A 25,934-nucleotide genomic window follows, 5' to 3' on the forward strand; every position below is an offset into this window, starting at 1 on the left:
TCGCAATTCTGACAAAAATAGGGGTAAGCTATAGGGAAAGACGGGTCATGCATAATATGTACAAGGGCCAAGACGGAACTAAAAGAGTGGAAGACCAAGGATAAAGAGGTCAGATTAAAAGAGCGTAAGACAGGAATGTAGTCTTTCGCCCCTACTCTTCAATCTATACATCGTATGTCCAATGACGAAAATAAAAGAAAGTTGCAGGATAGGGATTAAAATTCAAGGTGAAAGGATATCAATGATAAGATTCGCTGATGAGACTACTATTCTCAGTGAAAGCGGAGAGGAATCTGTTGAAAGTAATGAACAACCTAATGATTACGTAATATAGACTGAGAGTAAATCGAAGGAGGACGAAAGTAATTAGAAGTAGAATAAGTGAGAACAGCGAGAAACTTAACATGACAAATGGTGACCACGAAATAGATCAAGTTACGGAATTCTGCTGCCTAGGCATCAGAATAAAACTTGACGAATGGCGCAAGAAGGACTTAAAAACCAGACTAACACTTGTAAAAAGGTAATTACTGGCCAAGAGAAGTCTACTAATATCAATTTGAGGAAGAAATTTTTTGAGAATTTACGTTTGGATTACAGTGTTGCATGTCACTGAAATATGGACTAGGGGAAAACCGAAACAGAAGAGAATCGAAGCATTTGGGATGTATTGGTGTAGACGAATGTTGAAAATTAAGTGGATTGATAAGATAAGAGTCGGTGAGGAGAAGAATATATGAATAACACTGACAAGAAAGAGAGACACGCTGTCAGGACGTCTGTTAAGACATCACAAAATAAGTTCCATGGTACTAACGGATCTGTAGAGGATAAAAACTGTAGAAGAAGACAGGTACTGGTATACATTCAGCACATAATTAAGGACGTAGGGTTTGCACAGGAGAAGAATTCGTGGCGAGCCACATCAGACCAGTCAGATGAACGATGATTAAAAAATATAAATAAATAAATGTCTCTTCGTGCCGGTTTCTCGCTCCTTGGCTCCGTCCAGTAGCACCGAACGTAATCAAGATGTTGCCTTGCCACACTTCTTCTTCCTTTTACTTCTTCACGTGAACGTTTCCATTATATTACATTCCTCATCTTTCTTCGGACAACCTTTTCGTATCTTATAAGTCCGTTTCACTTTTCAGCTGCTTTGTTAAACCTCTTCTTTCCGAATAACCGAAAATCCATGTTTCACTTGCTGACGAAGCTGCCTTCCAAACGTACATACTCACAGATATGTTTCTCAAATTAAGGCCTATCTTTCATTCTACAAGACACCTGTTAGCGAGAAATACCCCTTTGCCTTTGTTGGCATGGTTCTTATATCCTCGTTGCTTCGTCCTCCACGTGTTATTATGATATCAAGGTGCATAATTCCTTCAAGTCGTTTACGACAAAGCTCCTTAGTTTTGATGTTCAACTCATCCATTATTCTGTTGCTCCTCATAACATTTGTATTCCGTTTGTTTGCTCTAAAATCAAACTTTGTGATCATTAGACTGTACAGTGCACCCAAAATGCTCTGTCATTCCTCCTCACTTTCACTTGAGGGTCTTAATGCTTTCATCAGAGAATTTAATAATTAACATCACTTAAATTTTATTTCCGATCGAGAAAGCTCCTTTTATTTTTATTAGGAGTGGAAGATTGAAAGTGCATGTCTGTCTTACCCCCATTTTAAACCGAGCACATCTCTCTCGTTTTTTCCATTCTCATTGCACATTTTTGGTTGTTGCACACACTGCATACTAGGTTTCCCCGCTATAGTTCATATCTGCTTAGTATTCTGAGGATTTTAAAAATCATGTGTCCTTTGATGTTATCGAACCCTTTTTCAAGATCAACAAATCCTAGGAAAGTGTCTTGATTTTTATTTGGTGTTATCCCGATTGTCAAGCGCAAGGCGAAACTGACCTCTTGAGCCTCACAGCCAACTGTTGGACTTCTAACAGATATTCAATATTTTTCTATCATTCTATATATTATTATTATTATTATCAGCAACGTTGAAGCGTGAGTTGTTAGGCTGATTGTGTGATAGTTCACATATTTATTCCCTCTGCTATCTTCGAGATCGCATAGATGATGTTCTTCCGAAGGTCTGCTGGTATGTCACTCGTAGCTACATAGTTTCTACAGGCTGCCTTCCCCCCATAATTTTAGAAACTTTACAAGATTTCAGTTTTCGGTGCGAGACTTAACGTCGGAGGACAAAACTATTTTCTATAGATGCGGCAGTTGCAAAAGACCTACCAACTACTAAACGCATCACGAAGAAGAAGAACTGAAGACCTAAGACTAAGCCTAAAATCAACTTTTTAAATTTGTAAGCCATGAGAGTTTTCTTATTCTGCGTCCATACCTCTTGACTATTTTCAAAAAATTGTTCAAATGGCTCTGAGTACTATGGGACATAACTGCTGTGGTCATCAGTTCCCTAGAACTTAGAACTACTTAAACCTAACTAACCTAAGGACATCACACACATCCATGCCCGAGGCTGGATTCGAACCTGCGACCGTAGCGGTCACGCGGTTCCAAACTGTAGCCCCTAGATCCGCACGGCCACTCCGGCCGGCTGACTATTTTCACCTTGCAGCATTAGTAACAAAGGTAAAAACTCTGAACTCCTTTTTCGAATGTTCCTTTACAAAGGTTGGTCTAGCTGTACTGGCCCTCTTTAATACCACTGAGACAAAAAGAAAGGGTGATGTAGATATTTGGGTCAATCCCATACTATTTTAGCGATCTGAGTTCTTTAACAGGTTTTCCATGCCAGATAGAATCTCTGTGACACTCTGTAAAAAAATTGCATCTAACGGGTTTTATATGGATTTTGAGACTCAGTTAGCCCCTCTCTGTACGAAAATACACTGCAGATCCTCCGTTCAAAGAACTCTCCACGGAGGTTGGAAGAAAGCATAGCTGACGCCGGTCAAAAAGAAAGTTTTCAGAAATAATCCACAAAACCATTGTCCAACATCATTCACGTCCATTTGTTTTATAATCTTAGAACGTTTTCTGAGCACTGGGGTAATAAAGTATCTCGAACTGAATGACCTCATTGTCAGTCGGCATGGTTTCAGAAAGCATCACCGACGCAAATCTAAAGTGGCACGTTTCTCAGACGACATCCTGTAAGCAATATGGTGGATCTTATCTCATGCCACTGGTGTAGGAATATCACCAGCCAACTGCAGCATACATTGAGAGTTCTGACCATTAATAATTTTATAAAAAATTTAACAAATTTCTTTTCTTGCAGGTTTTCTCATGGTTTACCGATAATGGTGTGGGCAGAGAAGCTCTGTCGTTACATTGGACAAATTTCCAGCTGCGGCCAATGGAAACCCTTGCACATAGACTTGGGGGAGAAAAGGTGCCTTTTGCCGAAATAATTACTGTGAACCACTCATAGATTTCGTACTCAGACTTAAAATATCAGTCCCGCATGGTGCGGCTGTGACCATTAGCCAGACGCTGGGTCTCAAGCTCTGAGTATTTCACCTGGTTTTTAGATCTTACCTTGCCAAAAAGGAGTTCTTCCAATATCTTCTACATTGAAGTTTCTTTACCGGAACACAGGCTGCCCTCCTGTACCCTTGCTCTGCAGAGACAGGACACTGGGGCTTCCCTGTTCTACAAACACTCAAGGACAGCTTTCAAGGTCAAACATTTGTATGACACTGTGGTCCTTCTAAGTTAATTTCCCTGTCACGAGACAACTGAAGAACGTCCCATGGCTGCAGAAAATAATAGCTCATAAAAGGAAAGGAGAATAAGAAGTTTGGCGAAGCAGTCATCAGCAGTTGTGAATACTGTCTGCAGTTTTCATGAAGGTTTAAAGTATGAACTATACTGACTATTGGGATGTACATATTCATTACAAAATAGGTTGCGTAGCAGTTTGCGCATGTAACAGCTGGTAGAAAACATGTGCCTTCATTTGAAACGAAAAGGTCTGAGACTCTACGTGCCAAAAACAGCATAGTGTAGAAGTGGAGCTATGAGCAGTAGAGAAACAGGAAAAGAAGAAAACTGAAGCCCTTCAAACTTTTTCAGAAACAGTTGAAAATTTTGTGGAACGATAAACTGAGAAATGAATGATTATTCTGGAGGGTATATTGTGCCATAGACCACAGATAACATAGACTCCTCATGACGTCATTTTACTGAAACCAACATCTAAGTCACGTGACTCGGGGCACGAATCCGAGCATGTCATTACACATTTATAGTGCACATTTTTTTTTACAGTCAAATGATGTCCATTTTACTAGATGCAGAAGTAAAGACCTTCACATATGCTTAGATTATAAAGTTGTTTCGTATCCTACAGATCAGGTAAAGTGACGAAAATCTCAGTTGTGTAACTGAATTACTTTAAAGTACTTGCAGAAGTATTTCCATAAGATGAAAGTTAGTATGGATATTGGTCCTTAGATCTAAAACTTGGTGATTGACTAAGATTTTGAGACGCCATAACATTAATATCTAGCTCACTACACCAGTATAATCAACGTTTTGTAATATATTACGCTTCCTATCTTGATATCGTTTCGGTATCTGTACTGGATTAGGCAAAAGTCAGAAAACATACGTGCTTGTTTTGTGTAAATACCTGACATTATGCCCATAAACGAATTTCCTTTCATACCAAAGCTTACTAAAGCATTTACACATATTGTGTATGGAATCGTTAGAAAAATTATGCTGCGTTCGGAATCGTTACTTTGTCTTCCACTTCTGTGTTCTGTGGAAACGGCGAACTACAAGAATTCACAGCGAAAAAAAAAAAATATTCACTAAAGAACAGCCATTCTGTCGCTTTTTACAAGGAATGTCAATACGTTTCAACTTGACCACATGTAAAAACGATAACCACTGCTTTGTTATCAGGTATTTCGAGAAAATGTGTTAACTGCAATACTACAAGTGTATGAGTAGTACTACAGTTCGTTGACTTGTCAAAATAAATACTTGATTTCAGCTATAAACGACAGAAACTGTAACTGTCAGCTCCACTTCAGACAACGCGTAATGACAGCAGCACGGCTTCCTGCCCCGAGTCACGTGATTTAGATGTTGTTTTCATATGTTAACACAGCAGGGGTAGGGACATGCGCGGTCTATGTATTGTGCTAAACATGCCTTTGTTTGCTTTTCCTGCTCCGTGGCTGTTAGGGGAGAAATGAGGGAATAGTTTATTCTTGACGTAGTGACTGGAGAAAGTGACTTTAGAATGACTAACTCGCAATAAAGACCTTACAACGGATTGTTTATTTGTCAACAACTTTTTATCTTGGCAAAGATATTTGCTTTTAAGGTGAATAGTGTGTATAAGGTGAGAACTAAAAATTCATTTTCCTGCACCATTTCGAGGTGCTAAAGGGAGTGGATAACCCATGGGAAGGACGAGTTGTAAAGTGGTCGAGCGACTGAAGAACCTGTGCTGAAGTCCAATTTCACTTACATTACAGCAGTTACCAACTATTATATATTAGCCAACAAGAAAGTGCATTGCACTCTGTACGACGGTCTCCGACATTTGGTTATCGAGTTCATGCATTCAGTGATTATAGAAACGTTCTGCGGATTGAAGAATTTTATTTCAGTTATGGACAACCACCAGATCCTTACAGCAGGAAGCCATATGTACAGCATAGACACTATTATTAATTGTACTGCCCCCAAGTCTAAAAAAAAGTCTTTTGAGGATGTCTTCCTATTTCCTATTTCCCTTAAGCTGGTCTATATCCTGCGGTGCAGCCATTAATTTATCCTGTTGTACTACCTGTACTTTTAATTTTTATATTTATGATCATAGTGACATCGTTTGTAATCTGGAAGTTATCCACAAAACACCTTTCTACATTTTTATTGTTGCACAGGTTTTCCATCATAATATCGATCGCATAGGATTTGTCGGCCTAGAATAGTGTTCATTAATATGAAGTAATGCAATACGTACGAAATTTTCAGTAAAACAGTCGTAAGCTATAGAGAATGACAATATTATACAAACAAGAACCATGAGGGAAAAACTACAGAATTCTTTGTATTAAAAAGGCCGTATGCCGTCTTTGACCTCTACTGCCTAGAAAGTGTATCGCGGAAGAAATTGTACAAAAAAGAACGATTCAGAAGTGGCGTTAAAATTCATGGTAAAAGGGTATCAATAATAAGATTAGTTGATGGTACTTCTGTCTTCTGTGAAAGTATGGGGAAACGGCGGAACCTGTTGAAAGGAATGAAGAGAGTATTTTGTTTTGTGTTGTCTGTTTTGATGTATCAAGTCCAATTGATTGACGAGCAGTAGGAATAAGATTAGCCACCACAAAGTAGGCATAATGAAGGAATGCTACGTTGGCAACAAAATATCACATGATGAACAAAGTATGGAAAAGATAAGAAACAGCCTAACACATGCAGTGGAAGCATTCCTCTCTATGGAAGTTGGTTGGTGCAAAACATATGCCATAATTTGAATAAAAATATTAGCTGAATGTACTGAACACAGCATTGTATGGAAGTGAACCATGAATTATGGAAAAACTGAAAAGAAGGAAACTGAAGTCTTTCAGATACTGTGTGACAGATGGATATCAGACGTTAAGTGCACTGGTAAAGTAAGAACAGGAGAGCTCCTAAGTGGAATCAGCGGGGGAAAGGAAAGAATATGTGGAACACACTGGCAAGAAGAGCATAAAGGCTGACAGGGTATAAGTTAAGAGAGCAGGGAATAACGTCCATGGGAGGCGCAGAGGGTACAAATCGTACGGGAAGACAGTGATTGGAATAAATAATTGAGAGTTTTGTACAGGAAGGCAGCGTTAAGAATAAGTAACTGAGGGCGTTGAGTGCGAGTGTTAATCTGTAATGAAAAGATTGGCACAAGCAGACAGCAGATTGTTGTGTCATATTAAAGAAAATAATTGATTTACTTTTTAATAGTAGAGAAGTATTTACTGCTGATAATGATGTCTAACGACATGATGTTAAAATCTAATTACTTACTTGTAAATTCTGTAAATAGTTTTTAAAAACTAGAATTAATTCAGGGCAAAATATCGAGGCGTGAATAATTCTGTTATCATCCTCCTTTTATGATGAGAAATATGCATTTGGTCTCTATAACCCTGATTATTCACAAAATAAATTGATAGAAATATTTTGCTTTACGTAATGTCAAATGGTTCAAATGGCTCTGAGCACTATGGGACTTAACTTGTGAGGTCATCAGCCCCCTAGAACTTAGTACTACTTAAACCTACCTAACCTAAGGACATCACACACACCCATGCCCGAGGAAGGATTCGAACCTGCGACAGTAGCGGTCGTGCGGTTCCAGACTGTAGCGCCTAGAAGCGCTCGACCACCCCGGCCGGTCACGTAATGTCGCGCATGATATCTTAAAGCAGGTTAAAAAATGGTTGCTCTAAATTATTTCCGACCTCAATCATCAATTTCCAGCTTAAAACCACAGAGCACAAAGCGTGATCCTGACGTATAACTGAAATTGATTCTGATTCTTGTTGCACATCTCTTTACACTCTCTGTATGTAATTACTAGTAGCTTCTCCAGCGCAACAGTACGAACTAGATTAATCATCAGCTTATAGCTGTTCCAGGTTTTTCGAATCACTAAAATAAAAAGTGTGCAGTTAAACACTAGCATTACGCTCTTTTCTTTCACAGCTTCCTAGTGTTTAAAAAGTCTCCTGTTTATATTATGTATTGTTTGCATTGCAGATAGTGTCGATTCTAGTACGTCAGAACCGAGTGCAGCAGCTGGTGGTGGATGTTCTGAACATGAGGAAGCGCTTCACAGAAAATAGCGCAGACCTACGCAAGTCCTACCACAGGCGCTCGATGATCGTCTGCGTTGTTTGGGTGGTATGACTTAATACAGTTACGTCATAATAGTTGTAATCATCTACATAAAACCGTACGCACTGCACCTCTCGTGAGATTAAAAACATTTTTAATTTTGTGAGTGTCCACAGTATCCAGTCGTCAGCCAGCGGTTTCCAACGCCAAATCCTAAATACACTGCTGTCCAAAATTAAAGCAACAATCCGCCAATTTCTCGTCCTGTGTCTAATTCACAATATAATCACACAAACTGTCAACTAGATGTCCGTACGGTCGTGTTCTTCACGGAAGATGGCATTCCTGTCACCGGAAAACCACACCACCGATGACGTCAGGACACCTATGAAACGAGATCGTATTTGCAGGGTAGCCCCATATTCCCAATCACTGTGTACACTGTTAAGACGGTGCAGTATGGCACAGAGGAGATGCCTAGCAGACTCTCTGCGGTGGAGGGCCATAAAAAGAAAGGAAGCAGAACAGTCACAAATTGACTTTCCCCAATGGCTTAATGTGAACCTTTCTGTCGTTTCTCGGACCTGGTAACAGTTTACAGAAACCAAAACTGTATCCAGTAGTCCAGGGTAGGGCCAACCACGAATGATGTCAGGAAAGAGGACCGTTATTTGGCTTAAGGGCACGACACTAATGTCTTAGTGCCGCACGGCAACTGGCAGCTAACCTTTCAACATCCACTCGACTGTTGTATCGAGGCAAACAGGGTGCAGATGGCTTCGACAGAGTGGCCTTTATTGTCGAACACAAGCTGTATATGTGCCTCTGACGCTTCTTCATAGAATGGAGCGTCTAGAGTGGAGTGACCAACATGCCACGTGAATCGTGTGAAACCCAGCTCGCACTATTCTTCCACGAGACTCAGATGGCCACAGACACGGATTCCCAGGTAGATGCCGTGTTTCTTGACTTCCGCAAGGCATTCGATACAGTTCCCCACAGTCGTTTAATGAACAAAGTAAGAGCATATAGACTATCAGACCAATTGTGTGATGGGATTGAAGAGTTCCTAGATAACAGAACGCAGCATATCATTCCCAATGGAAAGAAGTCTTCCGAGGTAAGAGTGATTTCAGGTGTGCCGCAGGGGAGTGTCGTAGGACCGTTGCTATTCACAATATACATAAATGACCTTGTGGATAACATCGGAAGTTCACTGAGGCTTTTTGCGGATGATGCTGTGGTGTATCGAGAGGTTGTAACAATGGAAAATTGTACGGAAATGCAGGAGGATCTGCAACGAATTGACGCATTGTGCGGGGAATGGCAATTGAATCTCAATGTAGACAAGTGTAATGTGATGCGAATACATAGAAAGAAAGATGATTTATCATTTAGCTACAATATAGCAGGTCAGCAACTGGAAGCAGTTAATTCTGTGAATTATTTGGGAGTAGGTATTACGAGTGATTTAAAATGGAATGATAATATAAAGTTGATCGTCGGTAAATCGGATGCCAGACTGAGATTCATTGGAAGAATCCTAAGAAAATGCAATCCGAAAACAAAGGAATTAGGTTACAGTACACTTGTTCGCCCACTGCTTGAATACTGCTCACCGTGTGGGATCGTACCAGATAGGGTTGATAGAAGATATAAAGAGCCAACGGAGAGCAGCGTGCTTCGTTACAGGATCATTTACTAATCGCGAAAGCGTTACGGAGATGATAGATAAACTCCAGAGGAAGACTCTGCAGGAGAGACGCTCAGTAGCTCGGTACGGGCTTTTGTTGAAGTTTCGAGAACATACCTTCACCGAGGAGTCAAGCAGTATATTGCTCCCTCCTACGTATATCTCGCATAGAGACCATGAGGATAAAATCAGAGAGATTACAGCCCACACAGAGGCACACCGACAATCTTTGTTTCCACGGATAATACGAGACTGGAACAGAAGGGAGAACCAATAGAGGTACTCAAAGTACCCTCCGCAACACAGCGTCAGGTAGCTTTCGGAGTACGGATGTAGATGTAGATGCCACCTGGACGGTCACCTAGTAGTGGTCATTAATACCAGGTATGTGCCTCTTCCCCCTTACGAAGGCCTAGAATTTGCTGCGGCCACTTTCTATGAGGTGTCTGAATGTCTAAGACGGAACGGCAGCCCATTTTTCCTCGCATGCCAAGACCAGGGACGGTAGTGATGTTGGACGTTGCGGTCTGAAGCGAAGCCGACGAAGGAAATCGTCTCGGAGGTATTCCTTTGCGATCGTGTTGAGACTCTGGGTTGACCAGCCCATTTCAGGGATGTCACTGACCACAAACCATCGCCTCACAGATTAGATTCTACAACAATCATTTTTATGGTAACATAAATAATCACCACCTCCGAACTATTTCGCTACCGTACGCAATATGCAATGGTATAAAGTGTGTCCATATCCTTCAGCATTTAGCGTTTTCTTATGTGCAATAATGGGACCACAGTCTAACCTAGAATGACACCCTTATAAGGTGACACTGCCTCCTACGTACATCGTTGTTGACTCTACAAATGATGGCACGTGGCTTTCTCCAGGCATTCGCTAAACCCAAATGCTTCCATCGGTTTGCCGCCGAGTATGCCGTAATTGAGGGGCTCCGACGTCAAACGGGCCGACTTGAAGCAGGAGAGGCACCACAGGACATTTTAATTTCCATTGTCTATACTTTTACAAAGAAACTCATGAAACTCCGTCAGCATGACCAGAAAGGATTCAGAATTCACACTCACAGCAGTGGAAGTTCAAAAACATAAAAAATTATTTTTTTTTCATGTGAAATTTCATCATTTTCTCACTTACTATTGGCTGCATTTGTTGCTAATGGTACACTCTTTTTCATAAGTAAGAGAGATTCTTCGATTAATTTTGCACAGCATGCAAATCATACTCACAGGTGTATGAAACTATAGAATTTATTTAATTTATGGGAAAATGAATGAGCTGTTACATTTTAAACTTCATGTTTAGAAAAAACTAAAATTTTATAGTGAATTATCTCAATTATACCACAGTTTTTAGTAGATTTGGAAAATTCTAGAGTTTCATACACCTGTATGGTTCAAATGTCTCTGAGCACTATGGGACTTAACATCTGTGGTCATCAGTCCCCTAGAACTTAGAACTACACTCCTGGAAATTGAAATAAGAACACCGTGAATTCATTGTCCCAGGAAGGGGAAATTTTATTGACACATTCCTGGGGTCAGATACATCACATGATCACACTGACAGAACCACAGGCACATAGACACAGGCAACAGAGCATGCACAATGTCGACACTAGTACAGTGTATATCCACCTTTCGCAGCAATGCAGGCTGCTATTCTCCCATGGAGACGATCGTAGAGATGCTGGATGTAGTCCTGTGGAACGGCTTGCCATGCCATTTCCACCTGGCGCCTCAGTTGGACCAGCGTTCGTGCTGGACGTGCAGACCGCGTGAGACGACGCTTCATCCAGTCCCAAATATGCTCAATGGGGGACAGATCCGGAGATCTTGCTGGCCAGGGTAGTTGACTTACACCTTCTAGAGCACGTTGGGTGGCACGGGATACATGCGGACGTGCATTGTCCTGTTGGAACAGCAAGTTCCCTAGCCGGTCTAGGAATGGTAGAACGATGGGTTCGATGACGGTTTGGATGTACCGTGCACTATTCAGTGTCCCCTCGACGATCACCAGTGGTGTACGGCCAGTGTAGGAGATCGCTCCCCACACCATGATGCCGGGTGTTGGCCCTGTGTGCCTCGGTCGTATGCAGTCCTGATTGTGGCGCTCACCTGCACGGCGCCAAACACGCATACGACCATCATTGGCACCAAGGCAGAAGCGACTCTCATCGCTGAAGACGACACATCTCCATTCGTCCCTCCATTCACGCCTGTCGCGACACCACTGGAGGCGGGCTGCACGATGTTGGGGCGTGAGCGGAAGACGGCCTAACGGTGTGCGGGACCGTAGCCCAGCTTCATGGAGACGGTTGCGAATGGTCCTCGCCGATACCCCAGGAGCAACAGTGTCCCTAATTTGCTGGGAAGTGGCGGTGCGGTCCCCTACGGCACTGCGTAGGATCCTACGGTCTTGGCGTGCATCCGTGCGTCGCTGCGGTCCGGTCCCAGGTCGACGGGCACGTGCACCTTCCGCCGACCACTGGCGACAATATCGATGTACTGTGGAGACCTCACGCCCCACGTGTTGAGCAATTCGGCGGTACGTCCACCCGGCCTGCCGCATGCCCACTATACGCCCTCGCTCAAAGTCCGTCAACTGCACATACGGTTCACGTCCACGATGTCGTGGCATGCTACCAGTGTTAAAGACTGCGATGGAGCTCCGTATGCCACGGCAAATTGGCTGACACTGACGGCGGCGGTGCACAAATGCTGCGCAGCTAGCGCCATTCGAAGGCCAACACCGCGGTTCCTGGTGTGTCCGCTGTGCCGTGCGTGTGATCATTGCTTGTACAGCCCTCTCGCAGTGTCCGGAGCAAGTATGGTGGGTCTGACACACCGGTGTCAATGTGTTCTTTTTTCCATTTCCAGGAGTGTACTTAAACCTAACTAACCTAAGTACATCACACACATCCATGCCCGAGGCAGGATTCGAACCTGCGACCGTAGCAGTTGCGCGGTCCCGGACTGAGCGCCTAGAACCGCTAGACCACCGCGGCCGGCTTTACACCTGTATGCTGTGCAAAATTCATGCAGGTGTAAGGGGTATGAAACCTGTACGAATTTTGCACAACATACAGGTGTTTTTGAAATCTAAAACAAACTGTGGTAAAAATTGAGATAATTCACTATAAAGTTCAGTTTTCTCTAAACATGAAGTTTAAAATGTAAAGTTCATATGGAAAATACTGACAAGACAGGATAATGGCACTTCAGTTAAAACGTCAGGGATATTTGGATCTGGTACTAGACTGAGCTGTAGAGGTTAAAACCTGTAGGGGAATACAGAGTTTGGAATACATCCAACAAATAATTGAGGACGTCATGTGCAGATGCTATGCTGAGATATATTTGCTGCCGCAAGAGAGGAATTATTGGCGGGAAATGCCAAGCCAGTCAGAAGAATGATTAAAAATAAATAAATAAGCTTAACTGAAGACCACATACATGCATACAAGCTGACCCAGACCACATACATATGTTTGCCGGCCGGGAGTCGAGCTGAAAATTCTTCCCTGTCGTGAGTAAGTAGTCTACACACTGAGCTGTTCGGGCACAATTCTTACTTTCTGCTCGATATCTTGAAGGCAACTACACACAGACACAACAGCAGTAAGATGCGGTTACCATCACAGCGGTTCGCCCCGATAGCTGAATGGTCAGTGTGACGGACTGCCGTCCTCAGGGGCCCGGGTTCGATTCCCGGCAGGGTTGTGGATTTTCTCCGCTCGGGGACTGGGTGTTGTGTTGTCTTATCATCAATTCATCCCAATCCGGCGCGCTGGTCGCCCAATGTGGCGTCGGATGTAATAAGACTTGCACCAAGGCGGCCGGACCTGCCCTGCAAGGGGCTTCCCGGCCAATGACGCCAAACGCTCATTTCCATTTACCGTTACTGCGGGCACAGATCAGATTAGAGCTACTGTGTCGTTCTTCCATCGCGATCACGATCTGCATATCGGCCACGTCTTCATCAGTAAACCTATTTGTACTACTACGTATGACTGTCAACATACAACTAACGCTGCCAGAAAAACAAACCTATGATACACTGAGGTGACTAAAGTCATGGGATGCTTCCTAATACCGTGTCGGATCTTGTGCCTGGAATAGCGCAGAATTCGACGTGGAATGGACTCAAGAAGTCGTGGAAATCCGCTGCAGAGATAGTGAGCCTTGCTGCCTCTCTAGCTGTCCATAATTGCGAAAATGCTGCGGGGGCAGAATTTTGTGCACAAGCTGACCTCCTGATTATGTCCCATAAATGTTCATGTCAGACAATTTGTTTTGTATCCCGCCTGGAATGCGGCGCGTGGGTCAGCTCCTGTAAACTGAAGGGTAGGCCGAATGTAGGAAGTGAGTAGGAGCAGGAAAAGGCGAAAATCTCTCGGTACTGCACTTAGAAATGGTTTTACTATACCATAATATGAACTGAATAGATAACTTTGCACTGAGATGCGAAGCCTTAGACCCGTCGTAAGTAGTACATAGTCACAATAACAAGCGAAGTGTCCCGGCCGCCTGCTCTTGATCGAAATGGGCAGAATCTGGAGCGGAGCTCGTAGAGCCTCCCGCTGCGGCTAGAGTGCGCTGTCGTCGGTGTCTGTCGCAGTGCCAACCTAGCAGAGGGCAGCTACGTTGTGGCGTCGTAGTTATCGATACCACAATTTGGATGGCTAAGCCGTTCACTAGATCTGTCGAGAATATTCTTCAAATCAGTCTGAAACACTTCTGTCCCAGTGACATGGTGCGTTGTCATCCATAAAAATTCCTTTGCAAAAACAGACATAATGTCTGATGGGATAACAGCAATCAGTGATTTTATAATGTTACTTGTAATCCGTCTTGATTGCAAATTTTTTATTCATATGACCAGTTTCGGTTCATTCAGAACCATCTTCAGATCTGTAACAATAATGATACTAATTCACTATTTTAGGGAAGCAAATCTTTTTCATCCTATCTAATCAACATCAAATGTGCCAGAACGTACCTGATATTTCAGTTACAGGATTAACCCGTCCTAATCCAGCGACTCTCACATGCTGCGTCACATAAAATTGGTTGGCAGAGTGCACGTCATTTATATTAATTATAACACTATTACCGACAGGTGGCGTCTGGTACATTTGTTACATTCCATTTGCGCATACTGTATTCAGTAGATTTTTTTATTAAAAAATACTTAGTTAAAATACGTAGATGTCAAAGATAAAATCTGTACTTATCAAAATTACAAAAAAAACAGTAAAATTATCATTTTTATACGATCTAAAAAACATAGGGCGATTTATATACCTATGGTGCTGGTGTGGACTTGTTTTCCTCTACGGTCTGCTTCCGTGGTTCCCGCCATTTCGGTGTTGTGTTACAGATCTGAAGTTGGTTCTGAATGAACCGAAACCGGTCAAATGAATAAAAAATTTGCAATCAAGACGGATTATAAGTAACATCATAAAAATTCCATCGTTGTTGTAGAAAAACACGAGCATTTCAAGTCAATGATCGCTTCAGATGGATGAGCGGACCCAGTGCATTCCATTTAAACACGGCCCGCACTATTATGGAGCCACCATCAACTTGCATTCTGCCTTTGACAACTTCGGTCCATGGCTTCGTGGGGTCTGTGCCACACTCGAACTTTACCATCAGCTCATACTAACTTAAATCAGAACTCACCCTACCATGCTATGGTTTTCCATTCATCTAGAGTACAACCGATATGGTCGCGAACCCAGGAGAAGTGCTACATGCGATATCGAGCTGTTAGGAAATGCATTCGCATAGGTTGCCTCCTGCCACAGCACATTAAAGCCACATTTCGCCGTGCTGTCCTAACGGCTAAGTTCGTCGTACGTCCCACATTGATTTTTGGGGTTATTTCAATCAGCGTTGCTTGTCTGTTAGCACTGACAACTCGTCGCAAATGCCGCTGCTCTCGGTCGGTAAGTGAAGGCCGTCGGCCGATACACTGTCCGTAGTGAGAGGTCATGCCTGACATTTTATGCCCCCAGCACACTATTGACACGGTGGATCTCGGAGTATTGAATTCCTTAACGATTTCCGGAATGGAATATCCCATGTGTCTAGCTTCTAGTACCATTCCGCGTTCAGAGTCTGTTAATTTCCGCCATGCGGCCATAATCACGTCGGGCACCTTTTCACATTAATCTCCCGAGTGCAAATAACAGCTCTGCCAATACACTGCCCATTTATATCTTGGGTACGCGATACTACTGCCATATTCGTATAGGCATGTTGCTGTCCCACTACTTTATGACCTGTGTGTAGAGCCAAGCACTGCCGAATGCAAGCTTGATGGTGAAGAGTAAAGAGAGACAGTGCTGTTGTTCGCAGCATATACCGTGAAGGAGTTCAACATCTTAGTTTTCATTTCCACTGTTGTGCAGATAAGTATTTTTAGCAGATAAATGGCTTTAGTAAATAAAATTGTTTTAATTGACAATTTGCAATTTTTTACAACATAATTTTTATTGATGTAAGTTCACAAGGTTTGTGACTGAACATACAAACGAAAGGTAACAATAACGAAAAAAGTCTCCTAATTGAGGCAAACCAAATTTCACTTCCTATTTTCCACAAAGGTTCGTGGTAACATACTCACACACTAGTAACAATCCAATTCCGCGACGAAGACGTAACCTTCGTCGGTTACCGTACACGAGGTCGGCATCTGGCGTGAGCTGAACTTCCGACCTGGTTCTAGCCCCTATATAGCTCTCTCTAGCCAATCAGATTTCGGCGTAGTGATACTTCCTGCAGGCCGTGACTCGAACGAGCCAGCAGTTACCGCAGGTCCCTTATACCAGAATGCTGAGGATAATATACGTGAACAACTTCCGAAATTTTGTATCTGGAACTTTGTTCGCCTCTGTACATCGGGAACATTGACAGCAACAGATGCCCCACCTGTTGGGCGCCGTTGATGCTTTTTAATCGTCCGCGACGTTTGCATGTTCTGTACCTTTACATTACTTGCATTTGGTATACATACTGTGAATCTAGTATCACATAGCATTAGTTATACATCTCACGGTTTGCAACAAACTTACGTTAGTAGAAACAGCGCACATAGTAGCTGACTGTGAAGGTTTCTATCTCTTAAAACGTCCATTGTTGTTTTGATAAGTTTTGTAATACCTCATTCGAAGATAGTAGCGATATTAGTAACAAATTGGTGGTTCCATTTCATTAGTCTCTTATTCCAGACTTGTTACTGATACCACACCATGCTCGCTAAAAGATACATGGTTTAAATGATTTTTTAATGGTGATTCATACAAAACAGGTGGGAGGCTTATAACACACGAAAGGAAGACTCGCCATAATGAAAACACGTCCTTTTTAACTGATATTGGGTGCCGTCTAGAGCTTGCCCATATAACACGATGTTGAATGTTGGAGGGGGGTATGGGGGAGGGAGGATTACAGCACTGGGGGCATTCACTGCCACTATGTTTTCTTGTTACTCGTCTCTTACAGCCATTTTTTTATTTTTTATTTTTTTACTCGTGTCGTACGGCCCCGTTTTCAGTTTAGATTTGTGGCGAGGTGCTTTGATATCGACGGTAAATAAGCGATTCTTGTGCTTCCCGACATTTGGGAAGAGGTCTCACAAGGAAACATCACTCGGTTCATTGATGTTTCAGTAGGCTTTAAGTAGTCCCATGCGTCTAGCTCCAACTACCGTTCTGCGTTCATATTCTGTTAACTCGGGTCGGACATCTTTTCACGTGAATCACCTGAGTATAAATGGCAATTCCGCCAGTGCGAACACCTTGTGTACGCGATAATACGGCCATCTGTATATGTGCGTTTCACTATCCCAGCCGGCCGCTGTGACCGAGCGGTTCTACGCGCTTCAGTCCACAACCGCGTTGCTGCTACGGTCACGGGTTCGAATCCTGCCTCGGGCATGGATGGGTGTAATGTCCTTAGGTTAGTCTAGCGGACTGATGACCTCAGATGTTAAGTCCCATAGTGCCTAGACCCATTTTCACTATCCCATGACTTTTGTCATCTAAATGAATGCAGAAATAGTGTTCAAATGTTCGTAATATTGAACACGTATGGTCGTGTGTCTAAGATATAACGCATTCATATGAATCAGTTCTTTTTTGCGTAAAATATGCTTTGTCGAACAGGTTGGACAGATATTACTGCTGCCCCCTTCTACTCATGTTGCTGTATCTGCAGTATACATAAATAAAAATTTCAGAATCCAGGAACATGATGCAAAACTGAAAATACCATATACAGGTAGTAAGGACATCAGCTTACAAAAATTCCATTACAAATAGTGCGAAACGAATTTACAGTAGTCTTCACGTACGACAAGATTTAGTCAATCTTTCTCAGTTTTTAGTTAAACTCTAATGTCATTCTTATTTGATCGCCGTTGGCAGCATCTCTAGAACCTGTGAAACACAAGACTAACCAAGAATGTGGAAAATATTTTACTGCAAGCTCTCTAGTAGATGAAGCGAATCGAGCACGCGCGCACACACACACACACACACACACACACACACACACATACACACACACACGCACACGCACACACACACACACACACACACACACACACACACACACACACACTCCCGCGAGAGTGTGTGCAGTAATGTTATAGAACATACTTGTATCAACTCAACAAGAAAGTCGCAGAACCTGTCACAAAACGTGAAGGTGAATAAAACAAAAAGAAAAGACAACTAAATAACGTGAGGCGATTTTGGTAGATCTTCAATGTGCCATTGCCTTGAAATGGTGTACTTTCATAACACGCATCTCAGCAAATCGAACCGATAAACAATGGATTTTCGAGGTGTCACTTTGCTAGTTCATCGCCACGCTGTGTATATTCATAGAACTGCAAGTATTAGCTTCAACTGAAAATCAATAAAGCGTCTCCAAACTCTGTGCTGAGAGAAGATGGCGTGCATATGACCTAAGTGGCTTTCTTCTATCTCACTGGTCTACGTTCAGACGCACGTACAGAGAATTTGTCATGCTCGATATTGGCCTAACGTTCGTAATGACTCCCCACTGCTTTCTTCCACGCTGTTCCGTCGGAATAACGTTCGAATGTACGGTCCGCGTGGCGACTGCATTAGGCTGCTGCAGCGGAGCGTAGCGGTTCACAGACAAAAGCTTGGGCGACTGTTTAAAAGCGGCACATTCATATGGTCGGAACTGCATTGTGTCGGAATTATGGCCCAAATTTTGTCCCGGAATAGACTGTAAGTGTGCGTTTTTGTCAAATTATGTGGTCAAGTTCGTAACGTTACCTCGTCAGTATCGTCGTGTTGGCTTGGCGAGGGTGACTCCAGCGAGAGTTCGCCAAAGTTCCATTATGTTCTTAAGAGAAACCGTGTGTTCCTGCACATTTATGGAGTGTTGAAAGCTGATCGAATACTTAATGAGTCACACGCCATAAAGGGGTTCACTTAGTCAACTACAACGGCTCTACAAGAACACAAAAACTGTAATAGCTTATCGTTTGCAACAACGATTTTGTCTATGAAAGACTAAGCACAGCTTTTGACACCTCCTCCCATAAATTATTATTAACTACAAGAGCATTTACCGCATATTCTTGTACCGCTTAAGCACACCTTCAACTCTATGTTGCAGATTTTCCCTCTGGTGGGCATACCGATGTGGTTTGTAGAACCTGCCCTGGCCACGACGCTGATAACAACGCCGGAAAACACCACAATAGTCATACGGAAAACTCCGCTCATTATTTGGATGCCTATAGACACGCAGACGCATCCAAACTACGAAATAACGTACGTGTTTCAGCTCTTCATCCTCGCTACAGTGGTACAGGTGAACGTCGTAGTTGACCTTTTCTTCGCCTGCTTAATGATCAGTGCAACAGCCGACATAGCTATACTGAATAACAAGATCGCAAACATGCGCCTGCATAAAGAAGATGGACTCGTGAAGAAGTCCGCAGAAGGAGACAAGATATCTGCTGCATGGGAAATCGTGTACAAGAGCAAGAAACCGGTGGCAGAGAAAGGTGAACCGTATGATGAGAATGCAGCCGTGCAGACACAGTGTGACGCCGACCCTAGCACACAGCTCTACAGGACGTTAGTGAAGAATATTCAGCACCATCAAGTTATAATGTCGTAAGTACATTTGTGCCTCATTAATTTTACAGTCTTTTACATCGAAACAGTCCACGTTGTATGACAAAACACGGCGGAGTATAGCTCCACCTAAACCATGTGCTACTTTGTTAACCTGACTTACTTTCCTGTGTGACTTATTTAGTGAATGATCAGAATGACTTAATTAGGATATAATATACTTCTCTGGAAGTCGTCCCCCTTGAAAAATGTGTAACGTATTAGCAGTGACTTAAAGCTATATGGCTGTGATGTTTTGTCTTTCTAATACCTATGTACATTTCAGAAGGTTACTTTTGAATACATTGTGGGAGTGAACAGAGATCAATGTGTTACAAATATTTTGTATCAGAAACAGTCTTGATCACAATTTATTTATTACGGTGACCGGTTTCGAGCGCTACTGTGGTCATCTTCAGACCTACAAGTCGTATACAAAGCTTTAATTAGAGGGCTACATACATTAAAGAAAATACATAAAGCTACAAAGGTATAAAACGATGAAATACCAATGGCTAAGAACCTCCTTCTGGTGGTAAATCACGACTGGAGAAACCAGTGCACGTCTTACTATATATAATGGAGGCTCCGCCCGCTTCTGACGGAATTTTGCAACAACTTCGTTAGAAAGAAGCCTACTGTCACATCTTTGGACTGGCGTTTATCCTCACCATGGCAACCAATAGTTTGCCTATCGAATGTTCAAATGTGTGTGAAATCTTACGCGACTTAACTGCTAAGGTCATCAGTCCCTAAGCTTACACACTACTTAACCTAAATATCCTAAGGACAAACACACACACCCATGCCCGAGGGAGGACTCGAACCTCCGCCGGGACCAGCCGCACAGTCCATGACCGCAGCGCCCGAGACCGCTCGGCTAATTGCCTATCGACTTTACAACTACTTCAGTGCAAAGAAGCCTGCTGCCACATCTTTGAACGGCATCCAACTTAACCATGGCAACCAATGGTTCCAAATGGTTCACTAACAAGCCTTGAGAGGGCAACCCATGTACTGTCAAAATAAAGTTCTATATGTTTAAATATTTTTAACGCTTCTTAATTGAACAAGCAAAGTTTAGTGACAATGTTCTTTTAACTAAGAAATTTTACATTGTTATTCGACTTATAACCCATTGGTTAGCAATGACATCATTCCGTCGCAAGTGGGCGGAGCCTCCATTATACAGGGTGTTACAAAAAGGTACGGCCAAACTTTCAGGAAACATTCCTCACACACAAAGAAAGAAAATATGTTATGTGAACATGTGTCTGGAAACGCTTACTTTCCATGTTAGAGCTCATTGTATTACTTCTCTTCAAATCACATTAATCATGGAATGGAAACACACAGCAACAGAACGTACCAGCATGACTTCACTTTGTTACAGGAAATGTTGAAAATGTCCTCCGTTAGCGAGGATACATGCATCCACCCTCCGTCGCATGGAATCCCTGATGCACTGATGCAGCCCTGGAGAATGGCGTATTGTATCACAGCCGTCCACAATACGAGCACGAAGAGTTTCTACATTTCGTACCGGGGTTGCGTAGACAAGAGCTTTCAAATGCCCCCATAAATGAAAGTCAAGAGGGTTGAGGTCAGGAGAGCGTGGAGGCCATGGAATTGGTCCGCCTCTACCAAGCCATCGGTCACCGAATCTGTTGTTGAGAAGCGTACGAACACCTCTACTGAAATGTGCATGAACCACATGTTGTGTCGTACTTGTAAAGGCACATGTTCTAGCAGCGCAGGCAGAGTATCCCGTATGAAATCATGATAACGTGCTCCATTGAGCGTAGGTGGAAGAACATGAGGCCCAATCAAGACATCACCAACAGTGCCTGCCCAAACGTTCACAGAAAATCTGTGTTGATGCTGTGATTGCACAATTGCGTGCGGATTCTCGTCAGCCCACACATGTTGATTGTGAAAATTTACAATTTGATCACGTTGGAGTACATACTGACGAAACTAAAATGAGCTCTAACATGGAAATTAAGCGTTTCCGGACACATGTTCACATAATATCTTTTCTTTATTTGTGTGCGAGGAATGTTTCCTGAAAGTTTGGCCGTACCTTTTTGTAACACCCTGTATATAGTAAGACGAGCTCTGGTTTCTCCTACCCTTAGTAACGTATGGTTCCTGTGCGTGGGCCACGATTAGTAAGTCCCGGATGCTGACGCTCCAGAGCCTACAGAATAAAGTTCTCAGGTGGAGTCTTCACGCCCCTCCGCTCACCAGGATTGTCACTCTGCATGAGGAGACAAATACGGTCTTTCTCAAGACGACCATTCTCCGTAAGGCTCGCCAACTGTACAGTAAAGTGGACTTCCTCCGTGATACTGTCGCAGGACTACAAATCATCAGCACCACAGTTCCACGGCGCTGGCACCGCCCCACCCCGTTCCTCTCACCAACCTGGAGGACTCGGATTCGGACTATGACTGTCGATAGGCCCAATACGACCACGTTTTTCTGTCCCTTTTCGTACAGTCACTAGCAGTGGCCTGTTCTCGTCCAGCCACTTTGTTCTTTGACGATAGAGTTAGTGTATTACTTCCACCGTCGGAGGGTGGCAAGGATCTTAAAGCTCCACCGCCACACCTTAAACGTGCTATGCTCGGCTGCTATTCAGCTGTTGCTTTGAGTCTCCTCTCACTTGTCCATCGAGACAATTGGACCGGATCTGAACCGGTGACGCTTTGTATTAGTCAACTGCATGAAAAAAAAAAGTTTCACCAGTAGTGATTTGTCCCCAGAAGGAGATTCTTACTCATTGGTAATTCATCGTTTTATAGCTTTGTAACTTTATGCATTTTCTTTAACGTACGTAGCCCTCTAATTAAGGCTTTGTGTACGACATGTAGGTCTGAAGATGATCACAGTAGTGGTCGAAACTGGTCACTGTAATAAATAAATTATGATCAAGACTGTTTCTGATAGTAAAAATTTCAGAAGGTGGTTTGGCGTAAGGTATTATACACCATCCAGTCATATTAATGCGTTCACCGCCTCTGTTCGCGGTTAATGTACGATAACCACACACATATAACAGGTGGCAGCACCAGCAGTGCAGGGTATATAGAGCGTGTCGAGGGGATTCGGAAGCAGTGCAGTTGGTGTCGTAATGCAGATACGAAGCGATTTATCTGACGTCCGAAAGTGCATGACCGTTGTATTCCGGGCCAAGGGTGGACGTATTTCCGAGACGGCTACGTCTGTAAACTGTCCTCGAGCCGCCGTGATTGTAGTACACCGTGCTTTGCTAAATGCTGCTATGCAAAACTGATGCCGAGGCGAGTGCGATGTACAATGGGCCATAGATGACTTGGGCTTTGCTAAATGTTGCTACTGAAAACTGGTGCTGAGGCGAGAGTGATGCACAATGGTCCATAGATGACTTGGGTGAACGTCGTCCGCGGAGATGTGTACGGGTGAACAGACGTGCAACTGTTGAGCAATTGACCGACCAGGTAAAAATGTAAATGTCGTGTGACTATGGCCTCCATCTGGTAGAACGTTCGCCGGGTTCAAGTCTTTCGATTTGACGCCACTTCGGCTACTTGCGCGTCGATGGGGATGAAATGATGATGATTAGGACAGCACAACAGCCAGTCCCTGAGCGGAGAAAATCTCCGTCCCAGCCGGGAATCGAACCCGGGATTGACATTCTGTCGCGCTGACCACGCAGCTGCCGGGGGCGGACACCGACCAGGTGAATCAAGATGCTACCAACAGTGTCTCCTCAACGATCGGTCAGAGAAAGTTCCTGGGTGTAGGCCAGCACAATAGGTGCCCGTTTAATGCATCTATGCAGAGTGCTGTTTGTCAGCGACGAACGTAGATGGACGTCCCACAGAGTGGCGACAGGTGGCCTTTTCAGATCATACTTTGGTGTGACGTCATAAGCGACTGACTGCGTGTGAGATCGCTCTCTAAGTTTTTATATATTTTTAGGTTTCAGATACATATTTTAACGGATTTTTGTGATAATATTTACTATATAAGTGACTTATTAGTGATTTCTTCATTCACCTCTGCCTTTCTTGTGTTGTGACCTGATATTTGTGAGTGTTTCGTATCGAGCAACGTAACCTCTTACCAGTGTTTACATTCCGCGCTGACCAGTTGCAGCTGTAGCGGCGCATCGAAAGCTAAGTACTAATTAATTGTTTGTGTATAGTGGTTTATTTAGGAACTTTAGTAGTCTTCAACCGGTGTTTCTTGTGTTTTCTGGTGAAATAATTTCAGAGGAACCTTTTAGGAACTGTTTTCAGCTTCGTTACTGTGTCATTAGACGTTTGATTATCTTTCTGTATTAGTCTTTTGTTATATTCACATTTGTTGTTTATTAATACTGTTAATAATAGTAGTTACTTCCCTTGTAGAGTAAGTTTGTGATTATTGTAGTCAGGTTTTTAACGTCTTATTGTAGTAGCGGAACTTAGAAAAAGCCGTAGGTTTGTGAGTAGTGGATTGCGGTGTGAGACTTGTTCGAAGTATTTTCACTGGGAGGAATGCAGTGGGGAAGCCAGTGGGCATTCTGGTGAGATCCTCTCCCGGAACTGCAGGTTATGTAACAAGAGTAAGTCGATAGGGGAGCAGGAGCGTAAGATCTGTGCCCTTCAGGTGCAGTTGAAAAACGCACAGGAGTAGCTAGATAGGATGAGTTGGGAGAAGGGGGTTGGGGAATGGGAGCTGGCTGTTGGTAAGAGATCTGCTAGGAGAAGAAGATTTTCAGATAGTTTTACTATTGGTGTTTACAATAGATGTGACCAACTGTCAGAGTCTAGTGGAGAGGAATCTCTAGTAGCTGTAGATGTAGGAAGTATGCAGCAGACCTCAGTAGTTACGGTGGCTAGAACAGTTGCAAAGTCGAAGAGGAAGAAGAAGGTTCTGCTGTTAGGTAGTTCTCATGGCATAGGTGTAGGCCAGCAGTTGCAGGAAGTGCTGGGGAGTGAGTACCAGGTCGCCAGCATTGTGAAGCCTAATGCGGGATTGGCTCAGGCGACTATTAACATAGGGGGGTTATGTAGGGATTTTACTAAAGAGAATCAGGTAGTGATTGTGGGTGGGGCTGGTAATAGTATTGATAGGGATGGGGCGTATGACATAGATGGTGACCTGGAAAAGATAGCCACTCAGACTGGCAACACGAATGTGCATTTCGTGGAACTGTTTCAGCGTCACGATCGGCCTCATCTTAGTGAACTGCTTATAGATGTTGACTCTGAAATTATTGGTACATCTGAACACTTCTTAAATAAGGAGATAGTTTAGAGGCTTCCTTTACCAGGATACAGGTTGGCTGGCAGCTTTTCGAGGAGCTTTTTGCGGTGTGGGGGAGTAGCCATGTATGTGAAAAACGGCATCCCATTTGAGTCCATTGATGTTTCAAAGTACTGCACTGAAAAGGTGTGTGAATGTTGTGCAGGTGTGATTAAATTTAATGGAGCTAAACTTCTAACTGTTGTTATTTATAGATCCTCAGACTCCGATTTCACAACATTTTTGCTAAAGCTAGAGGAGGTTCTTAGTTCACTTTATAGGAAATACAAAAAGTTAGTTATATGTGGTGACTTCAATATTAATTGTATAAGTGATTGTGCAAGGAAGAGGATGCTGGTAGACCTCCTTAATTCATATAATCTTATCCAAACCGTATTCTTCCCAACGAGAGTGCAAGGGAACAGTAGAACAACCACAGACAACACTTTTGTTCATTCCTCATTACTAGACGGGCATTCTGTTAGCAGAAAGGTGAATGGCCTTTCAGATCATGATGCACAAATTTTAACTTTAGATTTTTGTGCTGCAACAAGTGTTAAATATAGTCATCAGCTGTTTAGGAAAGCTAATCCAGTTGCGGTAGAGACCTTTGTAAACCTTATCAAGGAACGAGAGTGGCAAGATGTTTATAGCGCTGATACAGTAGACGATAAATATAATGCTTTTTCTCGTGCTCTTTGAAAGTTGCTTTCCGTTAGACCGTTCAAAACAGGGTACTAGCACGAACAGGCAGCCTGGGTGGCTGACTAGAGGGATAAGAATATCTTGTAGAACAAAGTGGCAATTATATCAAAATGTTAGAAACAGTCAAGATCTACATGCAGCAGCCCATTACAAACAGTATTGTAAGGTACTTAAAAATGTTATTAGGAAGGCAAAAAGTATGTGGTATGCAGATAGAATATCTAAGTTTCAGGATA

The 25,934-nt window shown here is 43.0% G+C and overlaps 1 protein-coding gene across 2 annotated transcripts in view; it reads left to right on the top strand.

Annotated features, from left to right (window-relative positions):
• The window catches only part of LOC124619900 (odorant receptor coreceptor-like), a 79,648-nt gene that overhangs the window by 17,512 nt on the left and 36,202 nt on the right, over positions 1-25,934 (top strand). For both annotated transcript variants that reach the window (XM_047146534.1, XM_047146535.1), the window contains exons 3-4: positions 7,762-7,905; positions 19,211-19,716. In XM_047146534.1, coding sequence (XP_047002490.1) covers positions 7,762-7,905; positions 19,211-19,716 — 650 coding nt within the window. The remainder of the gene's footprint in view (positions 1-7,761; positions 7,906-19,210; positions 19,717-25,934) is intronic.

Source organism: Schistocerca americana, chromosome 6 (assembly GCF_021461395.2).
Source record: "Schistocerca americana isolate TAMUIC-IGC-003095 chromosome 6, iqSchAmer2.1, whole genome shotgun sequence".
Classification (NCBI taxonomy): Eukaryota; Metazoa; Arthropoda; class Insecta; order Orthoptera; family Acrididae; genus Schistocerca; species Schistocerca americana.